Source organism: Periophthalmus magnuspinnatus, chromosome 11, assembly GCF_009829125.3.
Source record: "Periophthalmus magnuspinnatus isolate fPerMag1 chromosome 11, fPerMag1.2.pri, whole genome shotgun sequence".
NCBI lineage: Eukaryota > Metazoa > Chordata > Actinopteri > Gobiiformes > Gobiidae > Periophthalmus > Periophthalmus magnuspinnatus.
This window is the reverse complement of record NC_047136.2, coordinates 30274535-30301572: the sequence shown is the minus strand read 5'-3', so window position 1 is coordinate 30301572 and position 27038 is coordinate 30274535. Positions and strand designations below refer to the sequence as shown.

The 27038-nt window shown below is 43.1% G+C and overlaps 1 protein-coding gene across 1 annotated transcript in view; it reads right to left on the bottom strand.

Moving 5' to 3' along the window:
• LOC117378385 (glutamate receptor ionotropic, kainate 5-like) overlaps positions 1 to 27038 on the bottom strand; it is a 76692-nt gene that overhangs the window by 37003 nt on the left and 12651 nt on the right. Inside the window, exons 7-12 of the mRNA XM_033974973.2 lie at positions 23188 to 23241; positions 16773 to 16934; positions 13701 to 13853; positions 10009 to 10113; positions 6004 to 6111; positions 4185 to 4388 (exon numbers count right to left, since the gene is read on the bottom strand). Coding sequence (XP_033830864.1) covers positions 4185 to 4388; positions 6004 to 6111; positions 10009 to 10113; positions 13701 to 13853; positions 16773 to 16934; positions 23188 to 23241 — 786 coding nt within the window. The remainder of the gene's footprint in view (positions 1 to 4184; positions 4389 to 6003; positions 6112 to 10008; positions 10114 to 13700; positions 13854 to 16772; positions 16935 to 23187; positions 23242 to 27038) is intronic.

Sequence of the window (27038 nt, the reverse complement as noted above, 5' to 3'; positions counted from 1 at the left end):
TTCTCTGCATGACGTAACTTTCGCCCATCCCTCATGATGCGCTAATAAGCTTGTCCGTAGATATATAATGAAAATCCTGATAGGAAATTGCCACAGAAATTTATTTGATGTAGTGGCAAGTATATTATCTGCTCTTGTCCTCCGCGATGACGTATCACGTATAACACAACAGACACGTCACCCAAAAGTAGTGCCATAAGCTAGTGAAAATGAGCCAAAACAAACGTCTTTGGAGAGCTTTTTAACAAAGGTGAAAAGGCCAACTGAGGAGCCAGAAGAGGACACTACGACCTCTAAGAAAAAGAAAGCTAAATTTAACAGACAATACCAAGAGTCCTACTTAAAATATGGGTTTGTCACTACATGTGACTCTCACGCACAGAGTCCGCTCAAATGAGGCAAAGAAACCTTCAAAACTGCTTTGGCACATGGAGACTAAGCACCTGGGATTAAAAGTTTTTCAAAAGAAACAAATGTGAGCAAGAAGGAAAGAAGAAACAAGTGCAGGGCTCCCACTGATGCAGCTAAATTTAACAGACAATACCAGGAGTCCTACTTAAAATATGGGTTTGTCACTACATGTGACTCTCACGCACAGAGTCCGCTCAAATGAGGCAAAGAAACCTTCAAAACTGCTTTGGCACATGGAGACTAAGCACCTGGGATTAAAAGTTTTTCAAAAGAAACAAATGTGAGCAAGAAGGAAAGAAGAAACAAGTGCAGGGCTCCCACTGATGCAGCTGTATGGTGAGTTGTATTTTTTATGCACTTAACTTATTTTTGCCATATTTATCTGCCATGTGTAGAAGGCCGGTCCGTGAAAATAAAACCTACATTATTCCGGTCCGTGGTGCAAAAAAGGTTGGGGACCCCTGTGTTAGCCAAGCATTAGGCTAGCATTAGCTTGTAGCAGCCAGGGGGACACAGCTGTGATTAAGAGATAATGGATTAACAAGTTTCACAGAGTTACATCAGACTGAGGTCCAGTTCATTTATTCAGGACAAAGTGAATAAAGCCATCACAGAGGGAGGAGAAGGAGGAGGGAGAGAGAGAGGGAAGAAAAGAGAGAGAGAAAGAGAGAGGGGAGGGACAGGGGTAAAGAGGGAGACAAAGGAGGAGGAGGGGAGTCCAGTTCATTTATTCAGGACAAAGTTAATAAAGCAATTGCAGAGGGAGGGAAGAGAGAGCCAAGAATGATGCGGAGAGAAAAAGGAGAGAGAGCAAGAAAAAAAAGAGGAGAGAAAGAATAAACACTGATAGACACTATTGGGAGTGAATAAAGCTGTTACATAGTGGGTTATATATATATATATATATATATATATATATATATATATATATATATATATATATATATATATATATATATATATATATATATATATATATATATATATATATATATATATGTATATATATATATATATATATATATATATATATATATATATATATATATATATATATATATATATATATATATATATAGAGAGAGAGAGAGAGAGAGAGAGAGAGAGAGAGAGAGATACACACACACGCACAAATGTTGAGCCTGATCATTTCTATCAGTGACTAGACGCAAGAGCTCACTGTGTTACAGCAAGCATCTGCATTTGAACAAGATTTATTTGAGCTGCCTCCATCTGTGTTAAACATGACTGACCTACAGAATGTGATGACGTCATCTGAAACAGAGATATAGATACAGGTTTAAACCCAAATGCAGAACAGACAAAGGAGCATGTGAGATAAGCAGGTACTGGACCCTCCTCCAGAAAAGTGATATAGTGTAGGTTTAATAGTGATATAGTGTAGGTTGCTCCTGTGGATCTGCACTTTGAGAGTCGACTTTGAACCTATAAATAGCTCTGACAGACGGAGCTTCATCAGGAGAGAGTTAAATAAAAGTTTGTCATCTCCTCCTTCTTTACCTCTCTCCATTTCTCTTTCACATAGCCCCTCTCCCCTTTGCCCTCACTTTCTCCTTTTCCCTCTCTCCCCTCTATCTCTCCTCTTTTTCTCTCCTCCTTCCTCTCTCACTTCTCTCTCACCTCTTCCTCTCCCCCTCCATCTCTCTCCCCCCTCCCCTCTTTCTCCTTTATCTCCTCCAATCCATCCTCTCCCTCTTTTCTCCCCCTCTTTCTCCCTCTCTCCTTCCTCTATCACCCCCTCCCTCTCCTTCCCCTTGTCCCCCCTCTGCCCCTTTGCCCCCCTCCTCCTCTCCTTCCTCTCCCTCTCTCTCTCCCTCTCTCCTTCACTATCATCCTTCTCTCCTCCCCTCTCCTTCCCCTTGTCCCCCCTCTCGCCCTCTCCTCTCCCCCTCTCCTTCCTCTATCACCCTTCTCTCCCCCCTTTCCTTCCCCTTGTCTCCCTCTCCCCCGTTTCTTCTTCTCTCCTCCTCTTCCTCCTCTCTCTCCCTCTCCTTCCTCTTTCTCTCTTTCTGTTTGTGTTTCAAAATGTCTGTAATATTTCAAACTCCAGAGACACTTTTCTGATTAAATAAATGTTTTCCAGTTTGACCTTGGATGTGTAGTCTTTTGTTCCGCCTTTAGTTTTTCCCAGCAAAAAAACAAAACAAAAACAAAAACAAAAAAACGCTGTAGTAAGAACACAATTCACTTTTCTTTTAAAAACACCAGCTCTGAGCTCCATTCAGAGCAATCCTGTTTAATGTAGAGAATCAGATCAGCTGAGGTTTTGAAAGATGAAGACTTGGTTTGCTCCTAGTGCCTGGATTTATATATTTATTTGTTTTCTTGTTTGTTTATTTCAATTGGTCCTAAATTGGGTGTGGGTTTAAGCACCTGTGTGGACCAAGGTTATAGTTTGACATGATTCTGTCCCAGTGTTAAATTGTTAGTTTAATTCCAGTTTGAGTCCTGGTTTAGTCCTGGTCTAATCCTGGTTTAGTCCAGTTGGAGTCCTGGTTTAGTCCTGGTTTAAATCTAGTTTAGTCCTATTTCACTCCTGGTTTAAACCTGGCCTAATCCTGGTTTAGTCCTGGTCTAATCCTGGTTTAATCCTGGCCTAATCATGTTTTAGTCCTGTTTCACTCCTGGTTTAGTCTTGGTTTAGTTTCTGTGAAGACTCTGCACACCTGACTGGGCGACAGGTGCGTAGGAGGAGATTAAGTTTTATTCCTACAACATTTAGGTCCTTTGACCTTCCTCAGGTATGAGGACAGCCCCTTCCGCTCCCCTTATATACCGCCCCCTTCGGTTTAATAAACCAATCACAATGGTGAAAACACATACATTTCCGATTAAACAATAAACCATAGTTCATCATTGATAACTATCGTTTAATGTAATGTTGTAATGAAGAATGTTATTTGTTTGTGCTCCGTCTGAACTTTGAGGGAGATGCATGTGAACTTGTTGGGGTCGTCATTTATGTCAAATTTATGGCATCTAACTGCTACTTTTTTGAATGATAATAATCTTTATATGTCTCTAGCTATTATCCATGCATTTTAACTCACAAAAGACTTTTGTACAGTGAATTATGCACAATTTTGCGGGCATATTGGGGTCTAACCGTAAATGTGTGTGTTTTCACCATTGTGATTGGTTTATTAAACTGAAGGGGACGGTCCCTTAACTTGTATAAGGGGAGCGGAAGGGGCTGTCCTCATACCTGAGGAAGGTAGAAGGACCAAAACGTTGTAATAATAAAACTTAATCAAGAGTGAAACAGTTTCCTTAACCTTTTAGACCTAGTCCTGGTTTAGTCCTGGTCTAATCCTGGTTTAGTTCTGGTTTAATCCTGGTTTAGTCCTATTTCAGTCCTGGTTTAGTCCTGTTTCACCTCTACTTACACACAAACTTGTTGATGTGCACCAAAATTTGCTAAAAATTCAGAGTTTTCAACTCTGGCTTCAATCCTCAACACGTTGCATCAAACACGGACACGGAAATGGTGGATGGGGACTATCTTATACACATGTCCCCTGACGGCGCAATTTGAATGCAGCATTAGAACTCTGTACACCATGTTTTACCTCTCATTTAGTCCTGGTCTAGTCCTGGTTTAGTCCTCACCCTGTTCATGAGTTTTCCCACCATGACGGTCCAGCTGCCATTGGGCTCTGGAGCTCCATAAAGACTTTAGTTCTGTTATTGTCCTGTTTTAGACCCATTTTAGTCCCGGTTTAGACCCGGTTCAGTCCCGGTTTAGCACTGACCCTGTTGATGAGCTCTCCCACCATGCCGGTCCAGCTGCCATTGGGCTCTGGAGCTCCATAGAGGCCATCGTCCACCAGTTTGATCCTGAAGGAGAAGCGCAGGATCTGGGAGAGTTCTCGGAGCATGTCCACACAGAAGCCTTCATACTGGTCGTTCCCAGAGAACTCCTGGTACCGGGACTTCCTCATCACGTAGGGACTCTCCTGTGAGGGATGTATGTTTAGTGATGTTCTTTACTTTTCAGTGATGTTTCAGATCTGGTGCTATCTACTTTGCAAGCATTCACAACAGGTTTGATTGACAGCGTTGCTAAGTACCCGCTCCCTGCTAAACCAGCAGTGCAGGTGGGAAGGGGCGTTACCTTCAACAACCTCACTCTCGATTGGCTCGTTGGTTGCTATGATACTCACGGTTGAAATTCCTAATATGGAACTTGGCTCCAAATTAGCCCCTATAACTGCTAGCCTGAATGATGACTGGAGCTGAACAATATGGTTGGCGTCACGCTGCCTGAGCCCACTGCCTCAGTGAGTCCATTTCTTTGATCTACAGTTACAGTTAGTGTGTGGAGGGACTATGTCTCTCGGCTGGCCTGGGAATGCCTTGGGGTCCCACCAGAGAAGCTGGAGGACATGTCCGGGGTGAGGGAAGCCTGGGAGTCCCTGCTTAGACTGCTGCCCCCGTGACCCGGCCCCGGATAAGCGGAAGAAAATGTATATATATATATATATATATATATATATATATATATATATATATATATATATATATATATATATATATATATATATATATATATATATATATATATATATATATATATATATATATATATATATATATGTAGCACTGCTCAACACACTAAACTTCACTACTTTACTTAAAATGGGGAGGGAGGTGTATTATCAATTTGGGATTTAGCCTGTTTTTCCTCTTTTAAATGTGTTTATTCTGTGTTTTGTTGCTATAGCTACAGATATGGTTCATCTTATACATATTCCAATTTCTGGACGGACTGTTTGAGGCTGTGCACTATAATAACACCATGTGACTGTCCAAGGACATCATCTCTGACTCCGGCCATGTTCTAAACACAGAATATGTGCTGTTACCATCCAGGCATAGGCACTGTGTCCACACTCACAGGGTCAGGCATAGACAGTCCTTCATACAATGTGAAGTTAATATCCTAAAGTTAAATGAGGAGCTTAATCCATAAAATCAGTGATGTCATGACAAGCAGAAGACAATTTTTGTTAAACTGTCCTATGTTTTTATGTCTCTGTGTGATGCCCTTGTATTGTGTTTATGTGACAGAGCTGCTGTTTCATTGCAAAAAAATTTTGGATCTTTAAACTGAACAATAAAGTACTATCTACTCTAATCTAATATTTATGTCAAAGTTTCACTGAGTTTATTCTTAGAAACAGGAACAAAGATGATTGTATTTGACCACAATTAAGACAGCCGTTTTAATCAGGCAGTCATACTTTACTAGGCTCTGTTTTCTTTATTAACAGATTAAATACATACTTTTCACAGACTTTGAGCGAGTAGTTATCAGTAAAACAGTTTAAATTCTGAGTAAAGTTGACCAAACAAATCTCTAAAATTAAAGCTCTCTGGTATGCTCGGTTTGAAAAACTGCCAAATCAGTTTTTTTTCAAGGTTCTAAATTGGGCAATGACACTGACGCGTATCTTGCTGTTAGGTTGTATTAGCCTGCATTAGCTCATACAAGCTAATACCATGATGACACCACTGCCATCACAGTACTAACCTGTTTGTCAGCTCTTGTTAGCAGTTTAAAGCTCTTACCAGGATGGTGGTAACGATTAGCGTCTTGTTGGCCAGAGTCTCGGAGGCGTTGAGCTCCAGAGACGTGGAGTTCATGGCCAGAGTGTTGTTGGAAAACCATATCCCGATCTGCAACAGAGAAGACCAGAATATGACCTTAGAACATGGTTTAAATCATGTGGAACAAAACCGAACCAAAGAGTTAGAACATGCAGAACTTCAACTTTTGGAACGCTCAAATAGCACAAGGACACAGGGTTCAGTGAGCAGCTTAGAACAAGACTCTTATGTCTCCCTCTGCTCATCTGCTCATTTTGATTATTTTCATTCAGATAGTGCTGTATTCTACCACAACAATCGTGGCAAAAACCCACAACTTCCTGACTGAAAAACACAGGGCTAACCACTAACCACAATAAGACCAACTTGTCGAACCTTTAATGCAAAGGAGTACGGAAAAATGAAATGCAATGAAATCACATCCACATCGCATTTAAATGGATGTTTATGGAGGAATGTTCAGCAGTTACTATGGTGACACAATGGATGCACTGGAAAACACAGCCAAAAATTTTCTTTTTTAGGTAGTACAATTTAGATTAAAAGCATAAATACAAGCTATATTTGGTACTTTGGTTTTGCAGATTTTAAATGACTTGAAGCGCAAAGCCGAGAACTTAGACTTGACTTGGACTCGACTTGGACTCAACTTGGACTCAACTTCAGGGCCAGTGACTTGGGACTTGACTTCGACTTGCGTGTCTCTGGCTTGGAACTCGATTTGGACTCAACTTGGACTCGACCTCAGGGCCACTCACTTGGGACTCAACTTGGACTCGACTTCAGCGCCACTGACATCAGACTCGAATTGGACTTGCCTGTCTGTGATGTGGGATTTGAGTCAGACTTGAGGCCAAAGACTTGAGACTTACTTGAGACTCCCAAAACAATGACTTGCTTCCACCTCTGAGACAATGTGAATGAACACTGCTCCAGCACTCACAGGGACTCCACGCTCCCCTTCAATAATTGTTTAATCTATAAACTCACAGAGGGATGTCACAGCAGGACTCACATCTGCCTCACAGTTTAAGAGATCTTTCATGGTCCTGGTCTTATTTTCTCTGCTATAGTGATGCACTGCTGCACAACATGTAAACAAAGACTCCATCATCCAACTCATCAACTAATCAACTAAACGACAACAGCCCTAATTTGTTCTAGTCTTTTTAAAAATTGAAACATCAAAACAATGACTCCAGTTAACTTGTACTTATTGATTTGGCACATCTTACTACAAATGCAAGAACATGTAAACAAAGAACAACACTGGTTTAATCTGTTTGCTGTGATGGAGAGATTAATGTTGTCGTTTTGTCTGAATGTTCATATAAACACTAAGCATGTTTCCATAGCAACACCTTTCTTATCTTAATTAAATTCTGCCAACACTTTGCCTCTGATGACCCAAGACACAAAATCAGATCCAGGCAGATTATTTTCAAAGATTTATCCTGTGTCCTCCCCTCAGTATCAGGAGGTTGTGGGTTAGACTCATGATCTCTGAGTGAAGTGTGTATGTCCTCTCTGTGGAGAGGACATACTGGAGTACTGTGGAGTGGTTATCCGGTCTCTTCAGATCAGATTTAACTTGCTCAGTTGATCAGCTGGACCTCAGTGCAACCTCACATGACCTTTGACCTTTTGATGCGCTCGTAAAGCAGCCTAGCATCAGTTAGCATTGATTTTATTGACAAGGTGGTGACACGACGCTTAGTGTTTGCTGACACTGGCCACTCTCTTATCCACCACACCATCGGATTAGGGTCACAAGTCATTTCAACTTTGATTTTTTATTGAGAGACTGTTGTATCAGGGCCAGGTTCAGCTGCTATAAAATAGCATCTCAACTTTCTCCAGCTAAACTCAGACAAGACTGAAGTAATCATCTTTGGCCTACAGAAATATAGAGAAAGTGTCAGCAGTCACCTCCAGTCTCTCTCTCTAAAACCTTCAAATCAGGCTAGAAATCTCAGGGTAATACTGGACTCAGACTTGAACTTTAACAGTCACATCAAATCAATAACATCTGCAGCTTTTTACCATCTAAAAACATTGCAAAAATCTAATTTATACTGTCAAAACCAGACTTATAGAGACTTAGCCATGCATTTGTCTCCGGTAGGTTAAACTACTGTAACGACCTGCTCACTGGCCTCTCCAAACAAGCCTTAAGACAGCTGCAGTACATCCAGAACGCTGCTGCTCAAATCTTGACTAGGCTCGGTCCCTGCACTGACTTCTTGTGGCTCAGAGAATAGACTTTAAAGGTGCAGTGCACAAGTTAAAAAGCTCAAAATTACTATGTTTCACTCCTATACTGGCTTTTTCAAGCAATTGCCTGATGTGCAGAATACATTTTTCTGTTTCTCTCGTGCCCACTTCTTTAGGTTCACACAGTCAATTATATGAGAGCAATTTGGGTTTGAAACACAAGCACTGTCTCTGAGGAAGTGATACAATGTGTGTCCTCAGTTCATTGGACCTGACTCCTGATACACCGCTATAACTAAACAGTTTTTGAGTTTTTTGGCCATCATAGCAGAGTTGGATTCTGCCTCATCAAGAAAGAGACCGGCCTCCAGCTGTTCCCATAAACCATGAGAGACTTCAATCAAGAAAATAAAGGTTTCGTCTAGTGCACTCACACCTGCACAACTGCACCGAGCCACAGATCAGTGACGTCATCACACGCCGTTGTTTGTTTGCATGTTTTAGCAGAGAAAATAAGTTCAGCTGCATGAAATACCTCTTAAAAAGTGAGGCAGATATGAGTTCTGCTTCGATACACGCCTCAGTGAGTTTATGGAATAAGCAAAAGTGCGGAGCACCAAGGACAACAGGAGGCGTTAAAACTTGTCTCTCCACGGTCCTTATTGAAGGTAAGAGCAGCGTTCATTCCTTTTTTTCACTTTTTCATAAATAAATTGCGCGTGTGCATGTTCATGAGCAGCCATTCTAGTTTCCATCAGGAGTTCCGGATTGAATAAATTATACAGTGCAATTACAGCCAATCAACAATAAGAACATAATGACCACTCTCTGATGCAAACACACTGATTATATCTATGTCCATCACTTTGAAAACTGTATGTTCATAAAATATTAATATTACTAAAGAGAGTATGGTTTTGGATTGAGTAATTAAACTTATTGTTGATGTTGATAAACTCTTAAACTTTTCACACCACCTAAAAATATTTGGTTGTCTGAGTCTGACAGCTTCAGAGCTATAATAGGTTTAAACTAAGCTAACCAGGTCTAATCCACGATTAGAGAAAGAATGACAGGACTACAGCTAAGGGCAAATGAAATACTGTACTGCACTGGATCAATACATCTGAGCTGTGAGGTCCACAATGTGCCATGAGCATCTCAACAAGTGTTTAAAGCAGACGCACTGTGCTTGTGTCTGCTCTATAGTTATAATCTATGACACCAGTGGATCACTATGATACAATTTGGACAATTTAAATGACAATATTGATCTAATACAACTTAATAAAAGAAACAAGTCTGCCTAGTTCCACATTAGAAATCTGCGGACACATTTAGAAAAAGTGTGCAGTGGGCACATGCAGGTCGCAAATAAATCGGGTCTTGAAAATAAGATGGTCAGAGGAGATAAAAGGTTACTCAAACATGCGCGGATCACTCCAAATACAACTTCAGGTGAGTAAATGGTGAAGGGATCTGGGATATTTTTCAGAATAGGTCCACTTTAAAGATGACTAAATGAGTTCTAGTCTGGCAGCAGACCTGCTAAAATGAACCTCATCCGTCCCATTGTGAGCTCTGTGTCTCTGGTATTTTTCACATCTTAAATGAAGCACAAACACGTGAAATTTACGGCTATGCTCCTGATGAATAGCCTCAATCAGCGCTGCTCCTCAGACATTGCTCATCTAGCTCGAGCTCCTGATTTACACGTTTGTTTACATCATGACCCCATGCGTATCCTCTGACCTCTCGGTGACCCCCGCGGTGCTTCTCCAAGATCTTCAGTGTGTAGTTAGTCCTCTGACCTTTACTGTTAAACTCAATGTGTCCAGTCAGACCGTCGTACTCCACCTGGAACAGAGAAGAGAGAGAGGAAAGGGTCAGAGGAGCAGAGGAGAGAGGCAGAGGATGCAGAGTAAAGGGGCAGAGGATGCAGATGAGAAAGGCAGAGGAGCAGAGGAGAGGGGCAGAGGAGCAGAGTATACAGAGGAGAGGAGCAGAGGAGAGGGGCAGAGGAGAGGGGTAGATGATGCAGAGGAGAGGGTCAGATGATACAAAGGAGAGGGGCAGAGGATGCAGAGGAAAGGGACAGAGGAAAAGGATAGAGAGGAGAGGGTCAGAGGAGCAGAGGAGAGGGTCAGAGGAGCAGAGGATGCAGAGGAGAGAGGCAGAGGAGCAGAGGAGAGGGGCAAAAGGGGCAGAGGAGCAGAGGATACAGAGGAGTGGGGCAGAGGAGCAGAGGATACAGAGGAGAGAGGCAGAGGAGCAGAAGATGCAGAGGAAAGGGGCAGAGGATGCTGAGGAGCTGAGGAGCGGGTCAGAGGAGAAGAGGATACAGAGGAGTGGGGTAGAGGAGCAGAGGATACAGAGGAGAGGGTCAAATGATGCAGAGGAGAGGGGCAGAGGAGCAGAGGATGCAAAGGAGAGGGGCAGAGGAGAAGAGGAGAGAGGCAGAGGAGCAGAAGATGCAGAGGAGAGGGGCAGAGCAGCAAAGAATACAGAGGAGAGGGCCAGCGGAGAGGGGCAGAGGAGCAGAAGATGCAGAGGAGAGGGGCAGAGGAGAAGAGGAGCGAGGCAGAGGAGCAGAAGATGCAGAGGAGAGGGGCAGAGGAGAAGAGGAGAGAGGCAAAGGAGCAGAAGATGCAGAGGAGAGGGGCAGAGCAGCAAAGAATACAGAGGAGAGGGCCAGAGGAGAGGGGCAAAGGAGCAGAAGATGCAGAGGAGAGAGGCAGAGGAGAAGAGGAGAGAGGCAGAGGAGCAGAAGATGCAGAGGAGAGGGGCAGAGGAGGAGAGGAGAGAGGCAGAGGAGCAGAAGATGCAGAGGAAAGGGGCAGAGGATGCAGAGGAGCTGAGGACCGGGTCAGAGGAGAAGAGGATACAGAGGAGTGGGGCAGAGGAGCAGAGGATACAGAGGAGAGGGTCAAATGATGCAGAGGAGAGGGGCAGAGGAGCAGAGGATGCAAAGGAGAGGGTCAGAGGAGCAGAGGAGAGGGTCAGAGGAGCAGAGGATGCAGAGGAGAGAGGCAGAGGAGCAGAGGAGAGGGGCAAAAGGGGCAGAGGAGCAGAGGATACAGAGGAGTGGGGCAGAGGAGCAGAGGATACAGAGGAGTGGGGCAGAGGAGCAGAGGATACAGAGGAGAGGGGCAGAGGAGCAGAGGATGCAAAGCAGAGGAGCAGAGGAGAGGGGCAGAGCAGCAAAGAATACAGAGGAGACGGCCAGAGTAGAAGGGCAGAGGAGCAGAAGATGCAGAGGAAAGGGGCAGAGGATGCAGAGTAGCTGAGGAGCAGGAGCAGGAGCGGGAGCAGAGGATGCAGCAGAGAGTTGTATTGTTAATTCCTCTCTCTCTGAACAGGAGTTAGCAGGTGTTGGTCTCCATGGTAACTGACTGGTGAGACCAGGAAGTGCTTAGTCTGATTTATTTGTCATTTGTTTGTTTTGAGCCGAGGAACAGGAAACACATGTAATTAAAATGGTCTAAACGCTGTGGAGTGAAGCAGCGAGAGATGGATGACAGAGGAGGAAAGAGAGGGAGAGGGGGAGAGAGAGAAAAAGAGAGAGAGAGGGGGAGGATGAGGAGAGAGTGAGAAAAACAGTGAAGAAGGGAGAAGAGGAGAGAGAGATGGGTGGGAGGGAGAGAGAAAGTGAGAAAGAGAGCGAGAGAGGAAGGGGGGACGGAGAGGGGGAGAGAGAGAAAAACAGTGAAGAAGGGAGAGGAGAGAGAGGGTGGTGGGAGGGAGAGAGAAGGTGAGAAAGAGAGCGAGAAGGAGAAAAAGAGAAGGAGGAGGAGGAGGAGAAAGATAGGGAGAGAGAGAGAAGAAGATAGGGAAAGAGAGAGAAGGGAGGAGAGAGAGACAGAGAGACAAGGAAGTAGACAGAGGAAGAGAGAAAGAGAGGGAAGGAGGGGGAGAGAGACCTTTCTATGAGGTTGTGACATTTAAAGCTGAGCTGGAGGACAGGTCTGACTTCTCTGGAGAATCTGCTGCTAAAAATTATGCAGATGTGTTGACCTGGTTTATGGTTAATATCTCTGTCTATATCTAACAAAAACTGGCACAAAGCTCAGCATCTTCTCTGTCAGTATACATAAACTGACAAATATTTTTCACTACAGTTGAGACATTATCTTCTTTCTTGGTGGACGTTTTCACTCACAAACACAGACTCTAGCCCTGTTTCCACATGATAAGAGCTCACAATAAACTGATATCCATGGAAACGCTTTGGTAATCAGTGACAGGTAGAACAATTTAGAACCATTAGACTTAGAAATCAGATCTGGAGAGTCGGAAGTGATCACGTAGCTCTGGTTGCCACGATAATGTGTTTGATTCTATTACTCTAAACAGGCCTAAAATGTGATCATTTTGACTGTTTGACTCTTTTTTACGGTGTAGGCTGAGATGAGGCTATAGGGGAAAGATATGTTTTTGAGTTACTTCTGCCCATATGTAAAATAAAAATAAAATAAAAATAAAATCAGTCACCTTTTTGTCACCTTTTTTGTTGAAAATCAAACTCCTAAACAGGACCATGAATGCTCGGATTGATCACAGGCTACTGAAAATGTTGTTTAAATACATTTTGTATTTTTTGTTAGTTATTGCTAATGTGCACATTGAGTCACCATGGTAACTGCTGAACATTCCACCATTATTCTGACAGCCAGAACACCCCCAGTGTGATGTCAGTGCAAAATATCAGTAGTAAAAAGGGTACATATGGGGGATTTTCAAATATGATGATGTCATACCCCGAGATGGGAACAAGAGACAGTTTTCTCAGTTGATTACATTGTACTTTACCATGACTTATCCGAAAGGTAAATTTACAAGTGTTGGAAATGATCATTTCTATCAGTGACTAGAGCCAAGAGTTCACTGTATTACAATACAAATCTGAATTTGGACAATATTCATTTTAGCTGCCCATTTGTAGTCAGTATTATTGCCCTAAAGAATGTTGTGATGTTATCTGAAACACTGCAGTACAATTGTGTGTTGCCAAAAGTGGACACAATGTTGTAGGAGTGAAGACATTTGGCTGCTCATCCAAGCCACTTCTTCAGTTATGGTCAGATTACTGCTGGACACTGACTTATATCTGTCTGAATGGGAGAGCTAACTACACTGAAACTGTAAACAGCTATTGTCTCCAGTTCCAGTCTTAATGGCCTCCATGCAACCTTTAATGGCACTATTGGCTCACCCTATTGTTCTCTTTGCTCCTTTTGTTTTCTTTGGGTCTGAGGATTGGGTTATAGATGGGAGAGAGATTATGTTTCAGGCTCCATTCCTGTTTAAGGAAGGATTGTCTTTTCTAAAAAAAAAAAAAAAAAAAAAAAAAAAAAAAAAAATCTTCTTTAACTCCCCCCCCTCAAACCTTTTTTTTCTGGCTAAGAACTGGCTACAAGACATATAAATGTATAAATGTGTGTTACCATGCGCAGGTAGTTCATGAGGCTGGTCCCATGTTGCCAGATAAGAGGAGAGCTGCAGCTGAGCGGTTTCACTCCAATCTCCTGACTTCGGTTCAATTCCCGCACCGCGCTGACAACTACGTGCACGGCGTCAAACATGAGAGCAGAGGAGATCTGGCAACAAAGAGAAAATTGAGAGAGAGGGATCAGAACAGAGGAGAGAGAGACAACCATGTGTGACAGAGAGAGGTGGATGAGAGTGGAGGAGAGAGAGAAAGATGACCATGGACAGCATCAAACGTGAGAGAGGAGGAGATCTGTGTCAAAGAGAGAGAGAAAGAGAGACGGATAAGAATAGATACAAGAGAGAGAAAGAAAGACGGATCAAAATGAAGACGAGAGAGAAATAAAGACGGATCAGAATGGAGGCGAGAGAAAGAGAGACGGATCAGAATGGAGACGAGAAAGAGAAGGGTCAGCATGGAAAAGATAGGGACAAATGACACCACTCATAAAACCTGGAATAATCGAGAGAGACAAGTTAAATATGTTAAAGGAACATGATCCAGAAAACAATTACAGGTGCCATTTTGAGGACTTTTGGGGCATCAGTGGCTTAGTTAGTCCTGCAGTGTCCATGCAAACTTGTGTGTGAGTGTATGTGAACAGGTGAGTGGTTTGGCAAAGTGCTTTGAGTGCCCATTGAAAGTGCTATAAATGTGATGAGAATATTTCATTTTAAATTGTTAGTTGCTATTGCAGCGGTCCCAAAACCTTAAAATCCATACATAAGCCTTTTAGCTTATCTTACCTTTCCTCTTATTCACTGCCTGTTTTGTCCTGATTCAGCCCTGGTTTAGTCCAGGCTTAGTCCAGGTTTAGTCCAGGTGTAGTGCTAGTTTGGTTCTGTTTTAGTTCTGATTCAGCTCTTGTTCAGTCCCAGTTCAGTCCCAATTTAATCTTGGTTCAGTCTTGGTTTAACCCTGGTTTAGTCCTGCTTCAGTCCTGGTTTAGTGATGGTTCAGTCCTGTTTCAGTCCCAGTTCAGTCTTGGTTCAGTCCTGGTTCAGTCTTGGTTCAGTCCTGGTTCATTTGTGGTTTAGTCCTGGTTCAGTCCTGGTTTAGTCCTAGTTTAGTCCTGGTTTAGTGATGCTTCAGTCCTGTTTCAGTCCCAGTTCTGTCTTGGTTCGGTCCTGGTTAAGTCTTGGTTCAGTCCTGGTTCATTTGTGGTTCAGTCCTGGTTTAGTCCTGGTTTAGTCCTGGTTTAGCCCTGGTGTAGTCCTGCTTCAGTTCTGGTTTAGTTCTGGTTCAGCTCTTGTTCAGTCCTGGTCCAGTCCTGGTTCTGTCCTGATTCAGTCCTACTTCAGTCCTGGTTTAGTGATGTTTCAGCCCCAGTTCAGTCCCAATTCAATCTTGGTTCAATTCTGGTTTAACCCATGACTGGCTGGACAGAAAAGTGCCATGTGCACCTGCCTGTGTCACGGTTCATTTGGGTATAATTCTGACAATCCCCTCCATCACTGTAAAGGGATAAATTTAAGTCCTGGTGTAGTTTTGGTTTAGTCCTGGTTTAGTCCAGTTGTAGTCCTTGTTTAGTTCTGGTTTAGTTCTGGTTCAGCTCTTGTTCAATCCTGGTCCAGTCCTGGTTCTGTCCCGGTACAATCCTACTTCAGTCCTGGTTTAGTGATGTTACAGTCCCAGTTCAGTCCCAATTCAATCTTGGTTCAGTCCTGGTTTAACCCATAACTGGCTGGACAGAAAAGTGCCATGTGCATCTGTCTGGGTCGCGGTTCGTTTGAGTGTAAATCTGACAATCTCCTCCATCACTGTGAAGGGATAAATGTAAATCCTGGTGTAGTCCAGGTTTAGTCCTGGTTTAGTCCCGGTTTAGTCCTGGTGTAGTACTAGTTTAGTTCTGGTTCAGCTCTTGTTCAGTCCTGGTCCAGTCCTGGTTCAGCCTTGGTTCAATCCTGGTTCAGTCCCTGTCCGTCCTGGTTCAGCCCTGGTTCGGTCCATATCAGTGGACCTCTCCTTCATTGTGACTGAATGATATAAAATCACATAGACTTGAGAGTGTTGAGTTCAAGCGTGTCTGGTCTCTCTTGTGTATCAGACTATTGTGTATCTCTATTTGTGGCCATCACTCAGGAGATGAGGCATTCAGGCACAGCTGTCTAGGTCCGATAAGAAGAGACTAATGTTCGGTGTGCGGAGTTTAGATCTGCATAAATGTCCCCATGAAATTAATCAACCAGTTTTACCTAAATGCTGTGTAGTACTCATGGAGGCTACTGTCCCAGGTTTATTTAATAATAATAATAATAATAATAATAATAATAATAATAATAATAGTAATAATAATAATAATAATAATAATAATAATAATAATAATAATAATAATAATAATAATAATAATAATAATAATAATAATAATAATAATAATAATAATAATAATAATAACATATTTTATTTATAAGTGCTTTTCAAAACACCCAAGGACACTGAACAAGATAAAAATGAGATAAAAACATACAAATACAATAAAACATGACAAAAAACTGATTGATAAAAGATCTGTGATTGGTGACAAGAGATAGGACAGTCTGAACAGGTGAGTTTTGAGTCTGGATTTGAAGAGTGGAAGAGAGTCTAAGGTGCGGAGATCAGGAGGGAGAGAGTTCCAAAGCTGGGGGGCAGAGTGACTGAAAGCCCTGTTGCTCATGGTCACAAGTCGAGCAGAGGGTACAGTGAGCTGGAGAGAGGAGGAGGAGTGGAGAGTGCGGGCAGGAGCAGCAATGTAGAAGATATGTATGAAGGGGCTAGGTTGTGTATTGCTTTGAAGGTGGTAATTAGTATTTTGAAGTTAATTCTCTGTTTTATGGGGAGCCAGAGGAGTACGGGGGTGATGTGGTGGATAGTGGGGGTCCGTGTTATAACCTGGGCTGCAGAGTTCCGAAGGAGCTGTAATTTAAGTGCTGTGTAGTACTCACGGAGAGCCCGGGGTACTGTCCCAGGTTTATTTATGTGCTGTGTAGTACTCACGGAGGGCACAGGGTACTGTCCCCTGTTTATTTAAGTGCTGTGTAGTACTCACAGAGGGCCCGGGGTACTGTCCTAAGACACAGCCCTCTCTCCAGGACAGGTTGAGGCTGCGCATGAAGTCAGAGTGAAGGGCGTGGCTTGTGTTTAGCATCGAGAAGCCCACAATGTTTGACTGATCGTCCACTACACCATCAAGACGCAGTAGAGGGAAGTCCTAAAGGAAAGAGAGAGGATGGGTTTAGATGCAGGATCTGGCAACACAACACACAGTGTAGATACAGGAGGGGAAAATCCTACAGTAGAGAGAGAAAAGATTTAGACGCAAGATCTGGCAACCCAACGTTCTTGATCACTACACCAATGTATACTACACCATCCAGATGCAGGAGGGGGGAAGTCCCAAAGGAGAGAGAGTAAAGCTGTTTTTTAATCTGGCAACCTCCTCTCTGATATGGTGAACAGCCTGAGAACCAGAACACAAAATGTAGAATGTGGATGTGTTTGTTTCTGTCAAGCCTTTAATGGGAACACATGAAAGTAAAGTCAAACATTGTTCTAAATGTTCAAAACACACTACATTTAAAGTAGTACTATGTAACTTTTCTAGCTTCTCTTCATTGAGATGTTATTGCTTTGCCTGAAGTTCCAAAGTATTAAACTCATTTATTTTGCATTAATTCAATTTCTAGTCATTTTGTTGTTCAAAAATACATACATTTTTCCACAGATCTGACCTGTAACTTGACCTGGTTATCTTCATGGAGACAGACAAATTTAATGTCATCATGTGGAACATTCTTGGAAAACAATAACATCTACATGGAGACAAGGAGGTGGCAAGCCCTGGTCTACAAAAGCTGGGGTGTGGTTGGATAAATATAGTGTGTCAGATGCCCTCCCATGCTCCTGTATCCCTGTGTGTCAGATGCCCTCCCATCCTCCTGTGTCCCTGTGTGTCATATGCCCTCCCATTCTCCTGCATCCCTATATCTCATTACTTTTTGTTTACATATTCTTGTATTGTGCGTTTGTGTTTGTTTCATTTTAAACCCATGCACCAGAGGAGAGTACAGTTAATGAGGCTGGGCTCGTCTCAGCAGGAGCTCTCAGTGCGTTGCCATGTTGTGTACACAGATTTCAGCATGGTTTTGGTGTTTGTCTCTGCAGCAGCTGATGCCTCTGGTGCCTCTGGGTTTGTTTGGCTGTGACAGAAGGGGCTGTGGAGGAACGTGCTTTGAAACCTCCATGTTTGATGTTGGTTATTTTCTTCAGGAGCTGAAAATGTGGCATCGACAGATTCTGCGCTAAAACAAACCACAAACTCAAACCCCAAACGAGACAAAATGCTCCACAGAAGAACCAGTTTTTACTTTATTTATGTTGGAGGTCACTGTTACTGGAGATGCCATTTTGAAATATTAAAAACCTGATCATATAAAAACGTATCCAACCACAACATCTGCAGATTAACTAGAGACATGTGACCTGCCCCATCAAAGTCTAACACTACAGAAATACAGGAGGATGGGACGGCGTCTGACACACAGGGATACAGGAGGATGGGCAAGTCGATGGTACTTTAAATAATAACTCATGTTTATGACTTGTATTATTAAAGTGGACACGAAATTAATACAAGGAGTTAGTCACCACGGTGACGGTTACAATATGGCATAAAGCACACACCAAAAATAACGTGTGACCTCCACTGACCCCAGAGAGAGAGAGAGGGAGAGGAGGGGGAGAGGGAGAGAGACAGAGAGAGAGGGAGGAGAGAGAGAGACAGAGGAAGGAGAGGAGGGAGAGAGAGGGGAAAGAGGAAAGAGAGGGAGGAGAGAAGGGTGACAGAGAGAGGGGAAAAAGGAGAGAGAGAGAGAGAAGAGGAGGGGTGACATAGAGAGAGGGGAGAGAGAGACAGAGAGAGAGGGAGGGAGGAGAGGCGGGTGACAGAGAGAGGGGTAAAGAAGAAAAAAAAGGAGGAGAGGAGGGTTGACAGGGAGAGGGGAAAGAGGAGAGAGAGACAAAGAGAGAGAGATAGAGAGAGGGAGGGAGGAAAGGAGGGTGACAGAGACAGGGCGAAAGAAGAGAGAGGGAGGAGAGGACGGGTGACAGAGAGAGGAGGTAGAGGAGAGAGAGAGAGAAGAGGTGTATCAGATGGGGGAAAGAGAGGGGGGCACGTCTGAGAGAGGGGAATTGGTAGAAAGGAGAGAGAGAGGAAGGAGAGAGGGAGGAGACAAGGGGACAGGGTGGGAGTGGGAGACAAGGAGAGAAGGGGGAAAAAGAAAGAAAGAAAGAGAGCAAGAAAGAGAGGGGACAAGGGAAAGAGAGGGTGATATGTCAGAGGGAGAGAGGGAGGAGACAGACAGAGAGGTTTGAGGGGTGAGAGAGGGAGAGGGGGAAGGGCAAGGAGATGAGAGATGGAGTAGGGGTGGGGAAGGGAGGGAGGGGGAGGAAGAGCAGAAAGGAAGAGATTGGGGAGGGGTGAGGGAGGGTGACAGGGTAAGAGAGAAGGGGGAGGAGTGGAGGAGGAGGGGAAGAGATTAGAAGTGGGAGGAAGAGTGAAAGAGAGGGAGGAGGAAAGGGAGAGAGGTGGGGGAGGGTGAAGGGAGGAAGAGTGAGAGAGGGGGAGGAGGAGCAGCATCGTCCTTCTGTGTTGATGTTTAAACTGTGACGCACTGAGATGAAGAGTTATTATCCTCTGAACAGAGAGAGAGAAAGAAGAGAATAGTGACCAGGAGGAAGAGAGAGGGAGAGAGAGAGACCAGAGGAGAGACAGAGAGAAAGTGTGAGACAATAAAGAAGAGGGAGAGAGGAGAGAAGTTATTATCCTCAAACGGGGGGGGGGGGGGGGGGGGGGGGGAGAGAGAGAGGCTAAAGTGAATGCTAAAGATATTATCCTTATGCTAGAGAAAGAGAAAAAGAGGGGGGGGGGGTAATTATTCTCTGAACAGGGACAGAGATGAGAGAGGGAAAAGAAAGAATAGGAAAATATGGTGGGGAAAAGGGAGAGAAAAGAAGGGAGAGACGATAACATGAAACAGAGTAGACAGTATGAGACAAGGACAGAGGAGACACGGATAGAGGAGACAGGACACAGCCCAGAATCCTCTGAGGACAAGTTGGAGGGACCAGAGAATGAGTGACCAAAAAGAAGAGAAATATGAAAATGTGAAGAATCCCCCTCCCACCAGAGCGTTTCTCAGAAGGGGGAAGGATGATGTCATTTCACTGGCCAATCAAAAAGCTTTATCTGGAAGTGACCAATCATCACTCTGATGTAGTCCAATGTGATGATGTCATATTCGCAGATGGGGGCAGAGCCAACTTTCTCATTGATTACATTGTACCTGATCAATTCTATTTCTGCCCCGATCTGTAATGATACTTCCCAGTGACCTCACGCCAGGTGTGTACTACATGTATCTGTATGGCGGAATGTTCAGCACTGCCATGGCAACCAAACGCACATGTTAGCAAAAACTAAATCAAAAAAGTTTTAAGATTTTCTGAAAACTCAAGCCATCGGTTTATGAGTTTGATTTTGCACAAAAAGGGGAGAGAGACTCACTGAAAAACTGTTGGCTAATCCTAGCTAGCTTGTGACTATAATGTTATGTAAGAGGGACTTGTTTAACAGCAAAATTACCTGTTGTAGTTCCAGCTGTGTCAGTTCTTTCTGGTCAGATTGTGTTAAATTAAAGTTCAGTTTAAGCTTAAGAGTTTCAGACAGAACAGTGCATTTAGTTAGCATCGCATTCCCAGGGAATGTTGATGACATCAGCTGTAAAATGTCAATGAGATACAGTGGTCCTTCGTTTATCATGGGGGTTAAGTTCTAAAAATAACCCGCAGCAGGTGTATTCTGTGCAGTAGTCAGCTTTATTTTTTACAATTATTATATATGTTTTAAGACCGTAAAACCCCTCACCACACACTTTATACACTTTTCTCTGACAGGCATTAACATTTTCTCACATTTCTGTCTTGTTTAAACACTCTCAAAGTTCAAACCTTCGTATATTATATCCCTGTTCCACGATGATCACTTTATAAGTGTTGTTCACGTGCCTCTGCTCCAGCGGTATCTGCAGAGGTGCCTCTCCGTGCACAGAAATACTTAAGTCCAAAGCGTTTCTGAAATTTGTCGGTGCAGAACGTTTCATCCCCATTGTGGGTTTTGTCGGGGAGAAAACTTGCAAACATACTGCACTTCAGAGTCCAACATTTATGTATATTTGGCTGAACACATTCTACACTGTACAGGAGACACGGGACGGAGGAGATTGAATCAGTGAAACAGCGAGACCACAAAAGGTGAACCACGATATAGTATACTGTATTGGCATTATAGAATGTTGTGATGTTATCTGAATCCCTGCTGTACATGTCCACATAACCACTGTCGTGTTAACAGCTGATTGTTCATTGCTTATTTTCCAGGTCTTCTGGTCTTTCTTGAACTTTGTGTTGCAACTCCCCATTGTGGGACAGATAAATTGTAAAACTTGTTTTCATGACAAAATCAGACTGTGCTCTGGCTTAATCTAGTTTTTAGTCACAAACCAGGAAGTAGCTCTAACGCAGCATGAGCTGTATTAAACACGAGGTATTACATTTATGTGAGGTATTAACTATCGTATTTAGATCACCATTTTTTCTTTTATTGTTTGGCAGATCCTGTGCTAAAACAAACCATAAACTCAAACCCCAAACGAGACAAAATGTTCCACAGAAGAAACATTTTTTACTTTATTTATGTTGAAGGCCACTGGCACTATTTTTGTAATAATAAAAAAATATTAGAACCTGATCATTTATAAAACTAACAAGGGCCATTCTTCTACTGTATGTATCCAACCTCAGCATCTGCAAATTAACTAGAGACATGTGACCAGCTCCATCTCAGTCACATGGTGCGTTCACACTAGGATATCAGGGGCGGTGAGTTTACACGCAAAATCTATGGTGAACGCGTGTCTTGGTCACCCTATGTTTCTGCAACACGTCTTCAAGCGTCAGAGCGACGCAAATCTGGCAATGACACAACCCCTCTTGAGCGTTCAGGTGTCCGGCGCTCTGTTCACGTGTCCAAAAGTAGAAAAAGCTGAACTTTTTGGCATTTGACGTACCGTGGAACAAGTAGAAAGACATCAGCCACAAATTAGCGGCAAGTTAATTATGCTGGGCACACCGGCTAGCTTAAAAGCTAGTCATAGACCCAGACACGCCGCAGAGCCGATCGCCTCCATTGATGGGTTTTATTAAATAAATACACTAAAGCCACTCTCTCAACCTGGTCTGCAGCGTTCACAAAGACACAGGGAAAACAAAACATCCAAAGGCACTCACAGACACACAGGGATACAGGAGGATGGGAGAGCATCTGGCACATAGGGATATAGGAGGATGGGAGGGCACCGACACACAGAGACTGCAGAGACTGCAGCGCATTGTGCGCTCTGCTGAGAAGGTGATTGGCTGCAGCCTTCCATCTATACAGGACCTGTACGTCTCCAGGACTCGGGGGCGAGCAGGCCGTATAGCAGCTGACACCTCTCACCCTGGACATGGACTATTTGAGCCACTTCCCTCTGGCAGGAGGCTACGGTCCATTGGGACCTGAACCTCTCGCCATAAGAACAGTTTCTTCCCCTCTGCTGTTTGTCTCATGAACACTTTATAATATCTACACTATACTGGACACTTTATAACACCGGTCACTTTAATAAGCCACTTTGCACTGTTGTTCTGACGCTGCTATTGTACATATTTTCTCCCTTTAAGTATTTCATTTGATTTTTTTAAGCATATCTTTTTAACTTTGTGCATGCCCTTATTTGTATTTGTATTTGTATTTATTCAGTGTGTTTATGTTGCACTTTTTCACCGTATCAAGTTCCTAGTTTGTGAACTGTGTTCACAGACTATGGCAATAAAAGTCTTCTGATTCTGATTCTGACATGTTCTGGCTGCACTAAACACAGGTGATCTAACATCTTTAGATCACTATGTTTCCTATTTTATTGCTTTAAAAATGCTATATTCCCAAAACAGTGTATTACCATGTTTTTTAAGTTTCACTTTTGTTTTTGATGCTGTGAATCTCGCCTCTCTTTGCTGCTCACACGTCAACGTCAATCCTCTTCTCATCAGGTTTGTCAAGCTGTAGTGTATCATGTTTTTATATATTTATGAAAAATGGCCATGAGATAGCTAAATACTCTCACATGCATGGATGACATTTAAAAGCTCTTCAGGCTTTTGATGAGGGAACGACGTTATAACATGAGAGAAAGATAAAGCTGGATTTTGAATAATACCTCCTCTTAAAAAACAAAACAAAAAAAAAAACATATTGAAAAGCGTGAATGTCTCTAAAAGACTCTTGAGACTTTACATCGGAGACATGTCAGGATTTGGGAAATGGGTCTGTTTAAAAGTATAACATGCAAAGGAGCAGGTCTTACCATGGTGGTGAGGATGTACTTGTAGAAGGCCGACATCATGCCCAGCTCCTTTGCCTGAACACAAAATTACAGAACATTTCCATTAAAAAGATACAACACAACACAGATGTTAACACTTCCTGGTGAAAAAAAAAAGTCACCACCAAAAAAAAAGGTCACACACTCTAATATTTGGTTGGACCGCCTTTAGCTTTGATTACAGCACACATTCGTTGTGGCATTGTTTCGATAAATGTCTGCAATGTCACAAGATTTATTTCCATCCGGTGTTGCATTAATTTTTCCCCAGGATCCAAAATCCATGTGTGAAATTTATGTCTCATGCTCACTGATGATGATGCACCCATTGATGGAATAACCTGGTCATTCAGTATATTCAGGCAGTCGGCTGACATTCTTTGAGCACATACTGTTGCTGAACCTAGACCTGACCAACTGCAGCAACCCCAACCTATTTGCTTAGTTAAATCCAGGTGGTGACTTTGTTTTTTTGGCCAGGCAGTGTAAATCCCTGGAGTTGTTTGGGTAATAATATAAATATAATATTCTGTGTAGAAGCTGCTCACCCTGTATTTTAGACCTCAACAAACATGTTCTGAAATGCATGATATTCTTGGCTGTTCAGATTTATGGCATCATTCGTCACATTAAAATTAATTGAGTTAAAGAGGAGCAGGTTTAATCTGTGCTGAGAGTGCAGATAAATCATTGATTGACGTTGAGCATTCAGAACTACCTACTCCAGCGAAATCCGTTAAAGAGAAGAAAACAACAATTATAATTAACAACAATACACCCCCTCCCCCGCCACAGGTCATACTTGTTCCTGCAGGTTGGCCTCCAAGAGGGAGAGGTTATCAAAGGTTCCGTACGAGAGGTGGGAGGAGGATGAAGAGGGGTGGTGACAGGCTAAGAAACGCCATATGTTATGCTTGTGGGAAACAGGGTCACATAAGTTACACGTGCCCAGAATTATGACCTCGGAGAGAGGGGGGACAAACAGGAAATACACGCACCTATCCAGGGGATCAGTGGCAGGGCCAGTTGGGTCCAGTGAACCCCTGGAGAGGATCTCCTGCTGGCTATTAGGGGTGCCCAGAGAATCCAAAAGGGGGACAGCAGCTGGCTATTACATCAAGCCTTGATGAGGAACCTATCGTGTGTGTTCGGCTGGGGGGAAAAGAGACTGAAATGATGGTCGATACAGGTGCAGCATACACCTGTGTTGGTCACGCCAGTTCCTCTCACATCCCCCGAGGTGGACAGTTTGTGAAGGTGGTTGGATTCTCAGGGAAGAAGCAGCTAATCGAAAAATCTGTTCTGGTCCCCCTGGAATGGCAAGGACGAACTATTGAACTGCCTGTGTTAATTTCAGATCAGACGCCTGTTAATCTGCTGGGGAGAGATGCTTTATGTAAACTGAACTGTGCTATCTTGTGCACCTCAGATGGACTAGTGGTGGACGCGGGACACTGTCAAATGAACGTGATGAAAACCAGTGAAGCGATGGTGTACTGGTTGGGAGTGACATTTTTATGGATGCTGCCAGAGAGTGGATGGACTTTATCAAGGTAAAGCTGCCGGAGGCCAGAGCACCGTCCTGCCCTCCCCACTGTACTCTGAAATACTTTAAAGATGGGTCTGAGGCAGATCCGGGGGAGTGGCTGAAAGCGCAGCCAAAAGAGGTTCAGTGGTACACATCCCACATTGTGTTGGGAAGACAGGGAGCTGCTATGGTGGTTGACCAGAATGAATATTTGAAAAAAGAGTTTGAAATAAAAAACAGCATTCCACATGTTACCCTGTTAGTAAATCCAGGTTATGAATCAAAACATTTGGGACCAATGGTTGTAGAAGCATCAAAAGTCAATTTTTTACCAACAGAAAATAAAAAATTTTGTATTAGTGAGGATAACATGTACATTAAAATTGTTGTTACTGCATTTGGTTGGACGTACCCACAGGTGGTCCAGCTTCCGTGTGAATCGAAAATTTGTGTGCAACATTGTGAGGTTAAAGAGGAGATGTTAGCCGCAGTCCCATCACAACTTTGGGCTAAACATGAGACAGATGTGGGACTAATTAAGTCCGCACAACCAGTGGAAATTAAGGATGTCACCCGCCCTTGGTGCCACAGTACCAGCTGAGGCCGGAAGCTGAGGCTGGAATAGAGCCAATTATCAAAGGTCTAGAAAAAGCTGGCGTATTGGTGAGGGACCCCAATCCATGCAGTAACACACCAATTTTTCCGGTGAAAAAAGTGAACAAAAATAACTACAGATTAGCTCATGATCTCCGGGCATTGAATGAGATCATAGAGGGGTGTATATCATAAGTACCAAACCCGCATACTTTGTTAACGAACGTGCCACCAGATGCAAAATGGTTTACGGTGGTGGATCTGTGTTCTGCATTTTTCAGTGTCCCCTTGAGTCCGAGAAGCAGTCATCTCATGGCATTTACATACAAAAATGAATCATACAGATACACCCAATTGGCACAAGGCCTGAAACACAGTCCACACCTGTTTAACAAAGCATTAAAGGAGGACATGGCAGAGTGACCTAGCAAGATTTCTAGCACTATAATATAATATGTGGATGACATTCTGTTATGTGCACCTGACCTGGAGACGTGTCACAGAGATTCCATAACTTTGTTGACATTGCTGGCAGAAAAAGGTCATAAAGCTTCTCTGGAGAAGTTGCAATATTGCAAACCAGAGGTTGAATATCTGGGCCGATTGATCAAAGAGGGGTCAAGGGCTTTGGCCCCAGCTCAATTAGAAACAATAGCAAGAGCTCCAAAACCGATAACGGTGAAACAAATGTTGAAGTTTCTGGGGATAACGGGGTACAGTGCAGAATGGATCGACGGATACTCTGCCATTGTACAGCCACTGAGAGACATGATTAAAAAACAGGGAGCGAATAATTTAGGAGCTAAACTGGAGTGGACTCCAGAAGGCCACATGGCTTTCGAAATGATCAAAAATTTATTACAGCAGGCACCAGCTTTGGCTCTTCCAGATTACGACAAACCTTTTCAATTGTTTGTGTCGTGTCGTCAAAATCATGCATGTGGGGTATTAGCTCAGACAACAGGAGTTGGCCCGCATGGCCAACCTATCGCTTACTATTCTGTCGGACTCTCAGTAGAATTGGGGCTGTCAGAATGTTATAGGGATCTGGTAGTGGCACACCTTATTTATGAAAAAGCGTCAGCAGTAACTATGGGATACCCTGTGGAACTTCTGTCGCACCACAAACTGGTAAACTTAATTGAAAAAGGGAGATTTGTCTTGACGGCACAGAGACTTAATGATTACTATCGAATGCTTGAATATCTGGATGTGACAATTAAGGTCTGTAAGGTGAAAAAAAAAAAAAAAAAAGACCAACCAAAAAGGGCCGTGATGGATTCAAAATATATATTCAAGTATATTATGTTATCTCACTGTTCATTTTAAAGGTACTGTAATGTAATGTTCACTCTTTATTTAGTTATTACTATTAGTTATAGTCAGTTCACTACTTTATTTAGTCATTATATTCAATTATGTAAACTATGTAATCTGCACTAATGTTTGTTCTTGAGTCTTGCAGAAAATGTCTTTTGAGAGTGCAGGATCCCACGGGAAGAAGGTCACTGTGAAACCTAAAACAGAAACATCATGGGATGTTTTGTGCGAAGGGAAAGAGTGACCTTGTGGAAATGCAAAATCAGAATATATTTCTCTGTGAATTTCGTCATATGTTTTTACACTGCTTGCCCCCCCCCCCCTTCAGATGTGTATGTAACTAGGGTTCCCTAACTTTAATAAAAGAGGTGAAAGATGGTCTGGGCCCCAG